Source organism: Choloepus didactylus, chromosome 10 (assembly GCF_015220235.1).
Source record: "Choloepus didactylus isolate mChoDid1 chromosome 10, mChoDid1.pri, whole genome shotgun sequence".
Lineage (NCBI taxonomy): Eukaryota > Metazoa > Chordata > Mammalia > Pilosa > Megalonychidae > Choloepus > Choloepus didactylus.
The window spans coordinates 48,096,656-48,112,330 of record NC_051316.1 but is presented as its reverse complement, the minus strand read 5'-3'; the positions used below and the strand labels follow the sequence as shown (position 1 = coordinate 48,112,330).

Here is a 15,675-nt window from a genome sequence, read left to right as displayed (position 1 = left end):
ATAGTGGGTGATGAGATCAGATCGTGGAGGGCCTTGTAGACTGGGATGAAGACTGGCTTTACCTTGGGTGGAGGCGGGTGGGGAGAGGAAAGCTATTGAAATGTTTTGGTGATGTGATATAACTTGATTTTTAAAAGGATCATTTGGGCTGCTCAGCCAGTGATCTTTTAAAATGTTAAGTGTTATCAGGTCACTTCTCCTGTTTAAAACCCTTCAATAGATTGACATAATACTTTGAATAAAATCCAAACTCCCTTAGCTATTATTGATATTGTTATTAAAATGGACACCCCATTATTCTCTATCACAACACACTGCTATTTCCTTCCTACCCTCTATCCCAACTAGTAACTATTTATTATTGTTAGGTTTATTTTTTATAATCTGTCTCCCCGACTAGCAAATAAGTACTCCAGGGCTGTTGTATGTGGGTAGTTCTGTACTAAATTGTCCCAAGACTGCTTTGCTCTTGGATTTCTGGTTTCTGCTTTTTATATGTATATAAAAATTATATATAAATACTTTTTCTGTTGCTTCTCTCATTCTCAGATTTGCTCAGTGACTTCCCTCCTGCAAGGATATATATAGTAGGTTTCAGGGTAACTTTGAAGTTGAGCTGGGTGCTCAAGCTTGCCTTGGCTTGTGGTCTAGAGCAGTGCTTTTAAAACAAATGAATTACCTGGGGAGAGGGGAGATCTTGTTAAAATGTAGATTCTTACTGGGGAGGCCTTGGAGGTCTGCAGTTTTACCAAGCCCACCAGTGATACTCATGCTGCAGGTCCTTTGAGTAGCAACAAGGTTTGATCACCAGTTCTGTAACTAGAATCACCTGTAGAGCTTTAAAAATGGCTAATGCATGGCTCCCAACCCCAGAGAGTCCAAGTTTTAATTTACCTGAATGCTATCTGAATATTGTTATTTTCACAAGTTTCATAAGTGATTCTAATTTGTAGCAAAATTTGAGAACCACTGGATGATATTGGGCTTTATTTTAAAACCAAAACACTTCAGGCAAAGTATATTGAGTAGTACAGGACTGTGTTGTTTTCTTCTTTAAAAGTCCGTTTTCTAGCTGTAGAATGAATGTGGACACTCCCATGGATGGCCTGCAGACCTCTGCTTAGCGTGACCGGGCAGTTTCTCTGAAGTCCTCAGCACATGCTGTCACTTAGTGGAAGACATGGCATTCCTGCCTTTAGGAGCCTTGTTACCCAGAGTACAGTTAAATTATACCCACTAATGATGTGGTTGTGGTAAATCAGGTCCTTTGCTGTGTGTGCTTATGCAGAGGCTGAGGAAAGGGCTGAAGCTGAAAAACTATCCATTTCTTTTTTCTTGTAATTTCTAGCATGTTCACATGCACACTTTCTAAGTCAGTACCAAATCTCTTGTGTGGTTCAGGCTAACCCCTTGGTCATCAAAAGCAGCCATTTCAAACTACTGAAAGTCAGTGAGCAAATCCTATTTACAGGGTAATAACTGACTGCCCCAGATGTGACTGCCACAAATGGTTTTGAAAAAACTCGAGACTCTCTTCCCACTCTCCCCTAATATCAAACCCACCCAGGTCCTTTTTCCATGTGGTTGTACTGTGTTTTAACAGAGTCTAGGGCAGTTAGGAATTGAAACACCTTCAACCGCATGCAACTGGGTCAATTTTTTTCCTGGTTATTCCAGATTGGGCGACTGATTATTGGACAGAATGGCATCTTGTCGACCCCTGCTGTTTCCTGCATCATCCGGAAGATCAAAGCAGCTGGTGGAATCATCCTAACGGCCAGCCACTGCCCTGGAGGACCAGGGGGAGAATTTGGAGTGAAGTTTAATGTTGCCAATGGAGGTATGTGGTTCAGAATGTGCCTTAATAATCAGGATTTCTTTCCTTTTACATTATCATAGTATTGCAATAACCTCTGATGGTGGCAAAATGAGGCGGAGAAGAAATGGTGGTTCAGAGAAATCCAGCAAACTGTCCATGGTGATATGACCAGAATGTGGCATAAAGGGATCTCAATCCCATTTGGTCTCTTAGTCCCTTATACTCTTCAGCACCCTGAAACAATTAAATAATTGATACTCATCTGTAGATGGACTCTGGGTTCAAAATTGGAACATACCCTCGGGTTCATTTAGACCGTTCCTCTTGCTTTACAGATGAACAAACTGAAGCCCTCCCTGAGCTTGCTCAAGGTCACAAGTCTGGACAGGGTCAAACAAATGATATTTAGCTTACATTTTATGTTCTCTGTATCCTATCTTGTTGACTTTCTTTCATGAAATGCATAGAATTATTTCACTTTTTTTTCTTATATTCACAGAAGTTTGGAGGTCCTAGTGAGGTGGGTATGTTCATAGGGGTAAATTTTTTTTTAAATCATTGAATATGTATCAAAGTAAAGAGAATAATAAATGGACACCAATGTATCCATTGCCTTGCTTTGCTATTTTACTTATCTTCTTTATTTTCTGAAGAATTTTAAAGTAAATTACAGCATCAAGACATTTCTCATCTAAATTTTTCTGTATGCATCTCTGAAAAAGAAAGCCTCTTACTGCGTAACTATATTATCACATCTAATAAAAATAGCATCAATTCTCTAATATCATCTAAAACCTTATCTCTAGTCCAATTTTCCCATTATCCCCAAAATATTTACAGCTATTTTGTTCAAACCAGGATTCATTCCAGAACCACGCATTGCATTTGCTTGTTCAGTCTTTTAAAACTCTACAAATCTAGTACACCAGGTCTTTGTGTGCATGTGGGCGGGAGCTGAATTTTAACCAATAGTTGCTGTTACGAGTTATTCCTTATCCTGGGCAAAATAGAGCATTCTGAAGGGAAAGTATATTAATCTCCTCTTCCTTGCGGACATTTTCTTCATTATCCAAACAAGAAGTTTTATTCATGTTAAGTGTTGAAAAAAAACCTCACTGTATGAAGAGTCCTGTCTTTGAATGTGTGCTTGAAGGAGAGCTGCTGTACTCTAAAGCACATATAGGTCCTACATATAGTCTTGCAGCAGCTACTGGAATTATTTACTGAACATTTCAGAAAAAATTTGCAGTTTTCAGGTATTTTATACACTGATAACGTGGAAAATTGTATGCGCTCAGAAAACAATAATTTGTAGAGAAAATGTAATATATAATCTGCTAAACTAAATAATGGATTTCAAGTAAGCATTTAAAATTAGTATCTGATTGTCTGTCTCCCAATAGCATCTCAGTCTATGATATCCTGTGAGGAATAAGGGAGAAGGTATTATTTATATACTTATTTTGTAGACTAAATCAAAGGAGGTTATGCAACTTGCTCAGTCATACTCTGAATGGAGAGAGTCGGGGTTGAACTTATCACGTAGCTTTTAACTAAGCTTTTGAAAGTTCTTTCTCTGACATTTAATTCTTTATGTTTGCATGTCTTGAGATTATTAATGAAACTAGTATTCCTAATGGCATAGAAAGATTCAGTTGGTTTGTTACTCCTCAAAGAAGGGTGAGTTTTACCTTAACATGCTTCTTCTGAAGTTCAGGTATTCACACCTTCCAATTGTGTCCTTCAGACACATCTGATGGAGAGAGTTGAAAGACTAAGTGTCTATCGAATTAGTAGGCACATCCAAGGAAATGGGGCATGTTTGGAGCTATGTTCCTTTTTCAATATGTTTAGAGCGTAAGGCCAGTCTGAGCATGTTTTTAACTCACAGAGAAGAAGCTAGTGGTAAGAAAAAATGGAATCAATAATAAAAATACAGATTTTTAAAAATACTTGGTATGTGTCAGACACCATACACAGCACTTTGCCCACATTATCTCATTTACATAAAAATTGGCAAGGTAATTAAGGAATTAAGTGGCTAATAACTTGATTGATGTCACACAGTTAATAAACTGAGCTGATTTAGAATCTACATTCCAGGGAGTGATCAGGACTTCTGAGCAAGAAGGCAAAGCAACTTTATGGAGTGCAGAATGGAAGTTTGGCAAATAGTTGCCTATATCTCTTCATAAAATGTAAGAGGGTTGCCTGCCAAGGATAATGGGACAAGAATGCAAAAGAGATTTGGGATAAATGGAAATGTTTTGTAAAAGATACTGTGGGAAATTTGCTAAGGACTCTTGAAAAGTTGTGGGGACCGAGGTAAAGTTAAGCAGCCTCATTCTAAAGGGGAGCTAATTTGTGCAATCCGTGACTACCTCCAGCACTGCATGGGAGCCTGGGAATGGCAGCAGTGGGAGCAGATGATGGTGATATCCTGGGTTTGGGGAATGGCAGTGTGGGTATAACAGGATGATGAGAGGGTCAGTAGTAGAGGATTGTCTGTACTGACATCAGACTATTAGGATTCAAATCCAGCCTAGGTCAATTGCTAGTGATGTGACCTTGGTTAAGTTACTTCACCTCTTCCAACTTTAGTTTCCCTATTTGGACAATGAGGATAATAATAATTCTTACTCCATCTGCTTTTCGTGAGTACTAAGTGAGAAATTACATATAAAATGTGAAATGCAGTACATGTAAGTTTTCAATAAACTTGTGTTTGTCATGCTACAAAGGCATTGCTCAAATGATGGGTCATAGGGTCCTGTGTGAGATAAGAGGCCATGAAACTGGAATAGACTGATGGCTTGGGATTCATCAAGTGAAGCCAGGCAGCAGAATCAGAAGGAGAAGCAGGTTCAGTAGCTGTAGGGTATGGTAGGTGGAAGATAAGGAATTCGTGGGCCGAAGAAACTTAAAATTGGATATTTTCAAAAGAAGGATTTCAAAAGACAGTACTATTCAAGATGTGACTGTGCCAGGCAGTGACTAAAGTAGAATGGAGAGAAGAGTCATTGGAGTTGAAGATGTCAGAGATCTTGAGAGTTGTCAAGGAATTCAGAGGTTGTCAAACTCTGAGGTTATCAGTGTGGATGGTTGAGTGACATCATAGAAAAATCTCTCGCTTGCTAGAAATTGTTTTACTTTTGGAAACCAGTGTACTTTGGCTTTCTATTTTTTCTTTTAGATGATGGACACAGCCAAAGAACATAGTGTGTTACCTGGAGATAAGGGGTATATTCATGCATTCTTTAATCTGGCAAGTATTTTAAAAATGCAAAAACTAAACAAGACTTTACTTGCTTTTTAAGTTTTGCAAAGGGTAAAAAAATGGTGAGGAGTGAGGAGAAGGACTATACTTATTTCTTTGGGTCTTTACTTTTTGTATATGACTAGAAAATTGTGGGTGTTATCTACTAAGCCCTCTTCTCTTCCATTGACTGGAATGAAACTATTGTGTTCCTTTTTATATATTTATTGAGCATTTATTGGGAATCTGTAACAGTACTTCCAGTAGAAATATACTGTGAGTCACATATATAATTTAAAATTTTCTACATAAAAAAGGGAAAAGAAACAGGGGAAATTAATAATATATTCTATTACACTAATATATCAAAAATATTATCATTTGAATATATTGCGTTTTTTTCTAACTTCAAAATTTGTTTTTTATTTTACACTAATATACATTTAAATTTGACTAGCTGCATTTCAAGGGCTCAATAGCCATATGTGCTAGTGGTTATTGTATTAGATGGCTCAGCTCTAAGGAGTGAGATATAAAGGAAATCAAGAGAATTCTGTTAGTTGGAAGTTAAGTTGGGGAGTGAGATTCATGCACAAATCTATCTATCTAATCAACTATCATTATTTCTATTCTAGATCTTTCAGTATATTTGCTTATTTATTTGGTTCTTAAACTGTTCTGAAATGTATCTAAGGTGGCTTGTATTAAGATATACAATGTTTTTATTAAAAAAAGAAAAACTGAAAGAGGACAACTCTTGGGTTTTGTGTTCAATTCAGTTAAAGTCTATTAGTATTTAATGGTCACTTGGCCTTGTGAAGAAATGTCAAAAAAGAAAGGAGTGGCTAGAGAGTATATTTGAGTTGGAGAAATAATTTAACCTGTTAAGCTTACACACTAATTAGGCAGCAGAGATGGAAATAGAAATCAAATTTTCTTTCTCTGAGTGCACTTGGGAAGCTATGGTTTAAATCTGGAATCCCTCACTTCTGTCAAATGCATATCCTGTTTGTGTCTCATATTCTGAATAAAGCTGATTACATGACTGAGTCTCCCTGGCAGGTGTGAAACTATTTTTAGGGAAGATGCATCATTGCTTAAAAGTGGTTTAAAACAAATAAAGAAACACATGGGTTATTAATCTACATAGAACAGGTGATACTGACCAAATTTCCTCCGGAGTGAATGAACACAACACAAGAAACTTGGAGGCTGATTGAGCTGTGAACCGTTGTCCATTGTTAAGGGAACAAATTAGTGTTTCTATAGCCTGGATGAGAAAGAGATAACACTTCTTTGATTGAAATTCCTGAGACTTAAAAAAATTATTTTTTGTGATTCATTATTTTCAAATTTTAGGTCCTGCACCAGATGTTGTTTCGGACAAAATCTATCAAATCAGCAAAACAATTGAGGAATATGCCATATGCCCTGATCTTCGAATCGACCTTTCCCGACTAGGAAGACAAGAATTTGACCTGGAAAACAAATTCAAACCTTTCAGAGGTAATAGAAAGGTTATGTTTTGAAGAAGAAGCCAGAATAACTCTGTGGATGGGGTGACTGTGTTCTCCACAGAGGAGTGCACTCATGAAAATGACTGAATTAACAATCTCAGGGTGACTCTTGCTAAATAGGTGTAATCTGAAGGTGGTGCAAAGAGAGATGAGAGCAGCCAAAGATATTCAAGACCTGGAAACATTCAAAAATTACTTTCCAAACTCTATTAATGTAGGAAAATTTCTCTGATCCTCTAATGTGTTCCAGGAATAGGCTATAAATTGCCAGAACGTGTCTTTGCTTTTCTAAGCAATTAAGGTGAAGATGCTGGAATACCTTAGATAGTTAAGAATAACCACAACTTTGTAACTGGGGTTATTAAAATTCCCCATAGAAGACAGGAGTTTATTTTCTAAGCCAGAATCATGTAGTTCAGTTTAATTCAATGCACAATTACGGATCATCTGCTCTATTCCAATCACTGTGTTAGGAGATCTTATGACAGTAAATATCAAGTGTCTTTAGGCAAAGTGGTTAAGAAATTAAAGAACCAGATTAAAAGTGCCAAAAATATTATACTATATTGTTGACTGAGTAAAACTGCTGAGGTACTCAGGACATAGCTTTTTATTTTACAGAGTAATTTTGAACCATATAACAACTGCATTTATACTGTGTGTGAACATCTTTTTTCTCACCCCTCTATTTTATCCTGTTGCTTTTTCTTAGAAAGTACACAAGTAGCAATCAACTAGTTTTTACTCCTTTGTTGCTTCTATAAGTTTAAATACAGTTTGTTTTAAGATAATACCCTTATTCTACAAATAATTTAACTTCCCTAAAAAGATGAAATACCTGGTTCATGGCCACATGGTATGTTAGGGTCAAGGAAAAACTTAAAATGAACCACTCAGGAGTCATAGTGTTGGGCCAGTGCTACCACATTTTCCTTGAAAGGTTTTGAGTCAAATGGTTGCTTAGGTCATCAGCAGACATTTATTGAAAGCCATGTAATACTAACTGGATGCATTAGTGCCTGCTTTTATTAATCTCATTGGGAGAGTGCATGCATACGCACACACATACAACTTGATAAATAAAAGCAAGGAATATGTTATAGTAAATGAAATGAATTAAATATGCTTTATTCCATGTTTGGGAAGATGGATAATAAGATGTATAAGAAAAATAAGGTATTGCCATCCAGAGGAAGTTACATTTATTTTTTATTTTTGATATCTTCACAACTCTTGTAATTATCCAAGAGATCTCTTTGGTGAGCTCTGATTCAAGTCCATTGTTGCAGCCATATTTCCTAGTGTGAAGAGTTTTCTAAAATGCTACCACTACTAGGAGGTGGGTGAAGCATTTCCTGGCTCCAAAGAAGAGTTTGGATATAATCATTTGGGGTAATTTATGTGCTGTATTCTTGCTGTTTCAAGGGCTAAGCAATTCTTCAGTAATTAGAAGCCATTCAGTCCTTGGCAGAACACCTTAAAGTATCAAGAGAATGAATTGAGGTGAACTTTTAATTTTCACCGACTTCTACCTGCTCTTTTGTTCTCTGTTACTCTTTGGTAATGTGTTATTTGTTGTTATCCTCTTCGTATAAAAGATATTTAAAAACTATCAGTTTTTCAAAAAAAAATAATTCTGTTACCTTTGAATGGACACACATACTGCATTGCTTTAACTGCAAAGAAAAATATTTTTAGATGTGTATTTGACCAGATGAGGGACAGTTTTATATATTAAAATCTCATTATTTAAATATTACACCTGGATTTACTGAAAATTACTGCAGGTTGTTGGTAATATCTTCAGTGCAGGTTTAACTATTTCAAAGTTCCAATGTAATATGAATTTTATGAATTTTTTTAAAAATTGAAAACCAATATAATAAGCTTCAAAATTTACCTATGAATTTGAAAAGCAGTGTTCCCAGACAAAATTTTAGTGCCTTGAAGGCTAAATATTTACAACTTCTAAGGAAAGTACTTTCTGAGTATTAATTATGCACTGATTGCCAAGTTTGGAAAATATAATGTATTCTGGGTTTTATGTATCTGTTAAATAAATGGAAACTACTTGTTTTGGATTCCTAGTCATTGGGTGGTGCAGGACACTAGAGAGCATTTGTGTTTACAGAGGATTTCCAGATATTTGGCATTCAATCTGAAATTGGGTACAAAGTTGGGCATGCAAGAGACTTCATGCAATTTCAGGGATGTATCCTTCATCACCAATTCCATATTTTTATCTGGGGACACAATGGATGTGGAAAATAGGGGTCACCGCTGAGGCCAGTCCTTGATTTACTTCACACTAGCTGAGTCGTGCCTTGGCCAACGCCCATAGGCCTTGGCTAACTTCCATAGGAGAGTTATCTGAGTGTGTTAGCCTATTTCTTAGCATTCAGATGTGTGTATTTTTTGGGGGAGGGATGTGGCAGAAAGTAGGGGGCATAGGAACAACAGGCTGTGTTTTTAATTTAATTCTTCTTATCACTGATTTTTCATTTGCAAAGAAGATTTTATAACAATATTATTTATAGCCATTGATCATCTAAAAAGTTTACAGCATCTTGATTGTAGCTTAATGTGTGATTTTTGTCTATAAATGGACATTTGGCTTTCATTTAACTCATGGATTGTGATCAGAATTTCCTGCTCTCAAGATCATGATTTTTGGGGGCTTCAAAGTACCCTTCATGGGTGCAATCATCAACACTCCCCTTTGTCTTCCTATCCTTAGTGGAAATCGTGGACCCAGTGGATATCTATCTCAACCTCCTTCGTTCCATCTTTGATTTTAATGCCATCAAGAGTCTGCTGACTGGGTCCAGCCAACTGAAGATCCGTGTTGACGCCATGCATGGAGGTAAGCTCATGGTCTTCTACCAATTGGTGGGCAAGAAGTGTTAAGGAGACCTGTACACACACTGGGTTTCTGGGATCATGAGGAAGCTTGGATTCATAGACATTCATACAACATGTGTCAGTTCAGACATTTGGAATGTTCTAATTTCTCTTTTTTGATGTAAATAAAGACAAAGGCTGAGCAAGTAAGTTTGAAGCTATACCTGTTAGAGTGTGTAGAGTAGATAGAGTTAAACTGTAGTCATTTAAAAAAGTCTTTTATTTTGATTACAGTACAGGCACGTAGTTTAACCAAATAGTTTAAAGTTTATTATAAAAAAAATCCATCTCAAACTCCTTCCCCAGTTTTCCACTTTCCAGAGGCAACCATTTCTAACCTTTTTATTGTTTCTTTTGGTATTTTTCTCCCTTTCGCTAAATACCATGAATTATACTGCTTCTTGTTGATTTTTTCAGTTTTGGGCATTATTGACTTTGTACTATGGAAGATGAGGTCTTAGCTCTCTTTCCACCCTCTCCATCAACGAAATCCAAGCACACTTCCCTTATCTAACTATCTAATCATTTTGGTAAGATCAGTATCCAGTGTTTACATTCTGCCAAAATACTGATGCTAGAGAAAGGAGGAATGGATGCTGAGCAGACAAAATCAAGAGATGTCTACTATTTGAGGTTTCTGTTGTATTGGTGGAAAATAAATGGAAATCACTATTTTACATACATTGTAGCTGAACAGGATTACACACTGGCCCCAATGTGCCGTATGTTCTACCACAGGCTCCATTCCCTTTCTCATAGTGTTGCCTCCATTTGGATGGCCTGCCCATTTTTCATCCCTGTCAAATTTATGTTCTTCCTTCAAGTCCCCGCAGAAATACTGCCTGTTCCTTGAAGCCTTACCTGTGTTTGTTCCTTCTTTTACACCATTAGTTCTAATTATTTCATAAATATGTATTGAATGGCACCTGTCTTTTGGTCTTGCCATTACAGTTACTCACCTGTAGATTTTATTCATCCCACTACTAAATCAAGAGTGCTTTAGTGTCTCTTGATGATCCTCATAGCTCCTAACATAGGGCTTCCATGTTAGTCACTCCATAAATGTGCGCTGAACTGGAAAACTCTACTTCATAACATTTATTTTGTAAAATGTGTTTAGTTTTATATGTTTGAGTGGTTTACAGTGTTTGATTATACACTTGGAGAATTAAAAAGTTTCTGAGACAAAGTTCATTGCTAGAACCTTTTAGGGCTTTTGCATATATTCTGCTAAAGCTTTTATATATAAAAAGCAAGGGACAGTGAATCATTGTTAAGTAGTTGATATCTTTCTGGCAACATTTAATTCATTTTTATTGAGATATATTCACATACCATGCAGTCATACAAAACAAAGCATGCATTCAGTTGTTTACAGTACCATTATATAGTTGTGCATTCATCACCAAAATTAATTTTTGACATTTTCATTACCACACATACAAAAATAATAAGAATAAAAATTAAAGTGAAAAAGAACAATTAAAGTAAAAAAGAACATTCGGTGCCTTTATTTTTTTTCTTCCCCCATTTTTCTAATCATCCATCCATAAACTAGACAAAGGGGAGTGTGATCCATATGGCTTTCCCAATCACATTGTCACCCCTCATAAGCTATATTTTTATACAATCGTCTTCAGGATTCATGGGTTCTGGGTTGTAGTTTGATAGTTTCAGGCATTTACTGCTCGCTATTCCAATTCATTAGAACATAAAAGGGGTTGTCTATATTATGTGTAAGAGTGCCCACCAGAGTGACCTCTCGGCTCCTTTTGGAATCTCTCTGCCGCTGAAGCTTATTTCATTTCCTTTCACATCCCCCTTTTGGTCAAGAAGATGTTCTCCATCCCACGATGCCGGGTCTAGATTCCTCCCTGGGAGTCATATACCATGTTGCCAGGGAGATTCACTCCCCTGGGTGTCAGATCCCATGTAGGAGGGAGGGCAGTGATTTCACCTGCCAAGTTGGCTTAGAGGGCCACATCTGAGCAGCAAAGAGGCATTCGGGAGGAGGCTCTTAGGCACAATTATAGGGAGGCCTAGCCTCTCCTTTGCAGCAACAGTCTTCCCAAGGGCAAGTCCTGTGGTAGAGGGCTCAGCCTGTCAAACCATCAGTCCCATATGTCTGTGAGCACATCAGCAACCATCGAGGTGGGAAGCCCAACACCCCTGCATTCTCCACCAGCTCCTGAAGGGGGCGCTGCACATTTTTTTCATTGTGTTTTGTTTTTTAATTAACTCTTGTTTTTTAAATCAACTATATCAAAAAATAAAAAATAAAAAACCATACAATTAAAAAAACGTTTCAAACAAACCATAACAAGGGAGTAAGAAAAAGACAACTAACCTAAGATAACTACTTTACTTCCAACATGTGCCTACTCTACCCCAATAAAATAACCTAATATCGCAGCATTTTTGTGAACTTGTTCCTACCATACCCATCAGAAATTAACAGACCATAGTCATTCCTGTTCATTCCCAGAACGTTAAATTTACCCATGATAGCATATCTGTTCTTATTGGGTTATAGTTCCCCCTTCCTTAATTGCTCTCTATCGCTAGTTCCCCTGCATTCTACAATATAAACCATTTGTTTTACATTTTTCAATGTTCACATTAGTGGTAGCATATAATATTTCTTTTTTTGTGCCTGGCTTATTTTGCTCAGCATTATGGCTTTGAGTTTCATCCATTTTGTCATATGTTTCACGACATCGTTCCTTTTTATAGCCGCGTAGTATTCCATTGTGTATATATACCACATTTTATTTATCCACTCATCTGTTGAAGGACATTTGGGTTGTTTCCATCTCTTGGCAATTGTGAATAATGCTGCCATGAACAATGGCATGCAGATATCTGTTTGTGTCACTCTGGCAACATTTTAGAAAAGTTTTGGGAGTAAAATCTCATGAAACTGAATTATTGCATACATCTTCATTATGCCAAGCATGGTACATGGCCCATAGTTGGTGCTCAATAAATATAGTTGTAGTAAATATTATTCTGTGTTATACTTTGGAAAAACCTATAGAATTTATTTTTTCTTCTGGGCTATAAGTAGCTTTTCTTGTTCTAATCAGAATAGAACACCTTTGGAGGTTCTGCAAAGGTTTCACATTGCTGTGTTTTTGTTTTTGTTTTTGTTTTTTAGTGATGGGACCCTATGTGAGAAAAGTCCTGTGTGATGAGCTGGGGGCCCCAGCAAATTCTGCAATAAACTGTGTTCCCTTGGAAGACTTTGGGGGGCAGCATCCTGACCCAAACCTGACATATGCAACAACACTTCTGGAAGCGATGAAAGGAGGGGAATATGGATTTGGAGCTGCATTTGATGCTGATGGAGTAAGTAGGACAGTTTTCTGCCTTCTGATCCTTTTATCTTATAATGAGCCAAGCATCCAAAACTGGAGAACTAATGAAGATGTCTAGTGCTAGCATATGTGGGGTATACAAACCCTAACTGTTTCTGCATCTGCTTTTCTGTTTAATTTCTAAATATTGCAATTAAATAACAATTCCTTTATTTGTTCCAGATTAGCATTGTATAATACAGAGGTTTTTTTCTCCCCAAAACATTTATTCAGTAAATCTTTATTTACAGCTGGTTTGGTTGGAAGCACCTTATTAAGTAACCAGCTGTTTCAGCAATAAGCCCCATTCTCCCTTATGCTTGGGGAAAGAAGGAATTAAGAGTTATGGAGGCTACTGAAGTGAGGTGGTCTCCCATATTTCAACAGGTGGGACCTCGGGACACATTCCTAGTGATGTCAAGACTCTGGATCTTGCAAGATTTGGAGATTTAAAAGGTTTCCCAGGCTGTCTTTGGCCTTATTCAAGTTGTTCAAGTTGTATAAATATAGAGTGGCAGTAAAGTGGTTTCTGATGATCTCAGGAATGGGCTGCCCATAGCAGATGCCTCTGTCTAATTTTTTTCACACATTCCTTCCCACAGGACCGTTACATGATCCTAGGCCAAAATGGCTTCTTTGTGAGCCCTTCGGACTCCCTGGCCATCATTGCTGCCAACCTCTCTTGCATTCCTTATTTCCGTCAGATGGGGATCCGAGGGTTTGGGAGGAGTATGCCCACCAGCACAGCCCTGGACAGGTAAGCAGGTCTGTTCTCACTGAAAAACTCCACAGTAAGCCTCCGATGTTCGTGCCCACTTCATCTGTGGCTGTCAATAATTCTTGACAGCACAGGAGCTTAGAAACATGGTATAGTATAGTAGGTAGCAGCATGTGTTCTAGAATAGGTGGCCTGAGTTTGATCCTTGCTTCTGCCTCTTATTAGCTTTGGGTACTTTGGAGACTTATTTGATCTCTGTACCTCAATTTTCTTATCTGTAAAATGGGAATAATAATAGTATCCATCTTCACATGGATTGTGATGAGGTATGGATGAGTAATTCACGTAAAACATTTAGCCTGGCACATAGTAAGTGCTTTATCAATGTTAAGTAAATAAAATGTAATAAATCTGAAAGTATAAGCAAATGAGGTGGAAAGAGCATGGGTTTTGGAGTCAGGTTATAGTGTGTTCAAATGCTAGCTGGTACTTTTATTTGCTCTCTCAATATAGGAATGATACCTCATAGGTTGGTTGTGAGAATGAAATGAGGTAGTGCATGGAAGTGCCCAACCCTTAGGGGATTTACTTCATAGGGGTTTCTCTCTCTTTACCCTGACCACGCTTACTATATTTTAACTTGTCTTATAAAACTGGATTTCAGAGAGTAATATTTTCGAACAACTTATATTATTACAGAAGCACTACATATGCATTTGTAGAAAATTAGAAAATACAAACAAAAATAGAAAATTAAGACCTTCCTCTCTGAGTTACCTTTGCCAATAGGTAAATGTATATTCCCTACTGGATTTCTTTTTATAATACGGAAAATGCATATTTGCCTTTTCTTAAATGCCAAAAAGAGATCAGATGGTACATACTGCTTTGTAACCTACTTTTTCTTTTCCATAAGACCAAGATCATATTCAAATTTCCCTTGTGTCCCCAAAATGTCTTTTATGGATGGTTCTCCCAAAGCAGTATCCCATTCAAGGCCACACATCACATCTGGTTGTTGGTTCCTTAAGTCATTTGTAGTCTAGCACAATCCATTTCTTTTCTCTTTTACCTAATGACAAAGATTTTTGAAGAGAACTGATGAGCTGCCGGTTGTCTTGAGGAGTGTCCCATCTTCTGGATTTGTGTGGTTTGTTTGTTTATTTATCCATCCATCCATCCATCCATCCATCCATCCATTTATTCATTTATGAGGTAACATTTGCATACAGTGAGATGCAGAGATTTTAAGAGTACAATGTGATGAGTTTTGATAAATATATATACTACCACCCAGATTCGGATATACCACATTCATCATCCCAGAAGTTTCCCCTGTGCCTCCTTCCAGTCAATTGCAACGCTACATAGGAAACCGTCATCCTAATTTCTGTCACCATATATTAGTTTTGCCTAATCTGGAACTTCACATAAATGGAATTTATACTATGTGCTTGTTTGTGACTGCCTTTTCCCAATTCAATATAATATTTTTTATCCTTCTATGTAGTTGCATATGTAAGTAATTTGTTTCTTTTTTACTGTTGTATAGTATACCAATGTATGATTATATCACAATTTATTTATCCATGCTCCTATTGATAGACATTTGAGTTCTTTCTAGTTATTAGCTATTACGAATTACATGGCTAGGAACATTTGTATACAAGTCTTCCTGTGGCTATGTCTTAATTTCTCCTGGATCAATATCTAGAAGCAGAATGCTGGTCATAGATAGGGTAGGTGTATGCTTAATTTTGTAAGAAACTGCCAAACTGTTTTCCATTTTACACTCTTGTTTGCAATCTGTGAGAGTTCCAGTTTCTTCATAGCCTCACCAACATTTGGTGTTGTCAGTTTTTTCCCCTTAATTTTAGCAATTCTAGTGGGCATGAGATATTATTTCATTGTGGTTTAGATTTGCATCATTCTAATGACTCATGATGTTGAACTCCTTTTAATGTATTTATTGACCATTTGTATGCCTTCTTTTGGAATGTGTCTGTTCAAATCTCATTTTTAAAATTGGGCTATTTTTCTTTTTGTTATTGATTTGTAGGAATTATTTATATATTCTGGATAGAAGTCCTTTATCACATATATGTATT

General features: G+C 37.0%; 1 protein-coding gene across 1 annotated transcript in view; it reads left to right on the top strand.

Moving 5' to 3' along the window:
* Positions 1-15,675, top strand: part of PGM5 (phosphoglucomutase 5) — a 168,452-nt gene that overhangs the window by 19,961 nt on the left and 132,816 nt on the right. The window contains exons 2-6 of the mRNA XM_037798108.1: positions 1,678-1,840; positions 6,435-6,581; positions 9,330-9,455; positions 12,651-12,841; positions 13,452-13,606. Of these exons, the coding sequence (XP_037654036.1) occupies positions 1,678-1,840; positions 6,435-6,581; positions 9,330-9,455; positions 12,651-12,841; positions 13,452-13,606 (782 nt within the window). The remainder of the gene's footprint in view (positions 1-1,677; positions 1,841-6,434; positions 6,582-9,329; positions 9,456-12,650; positions 12,842-13,451; positions 13,607-15,675) is intronic.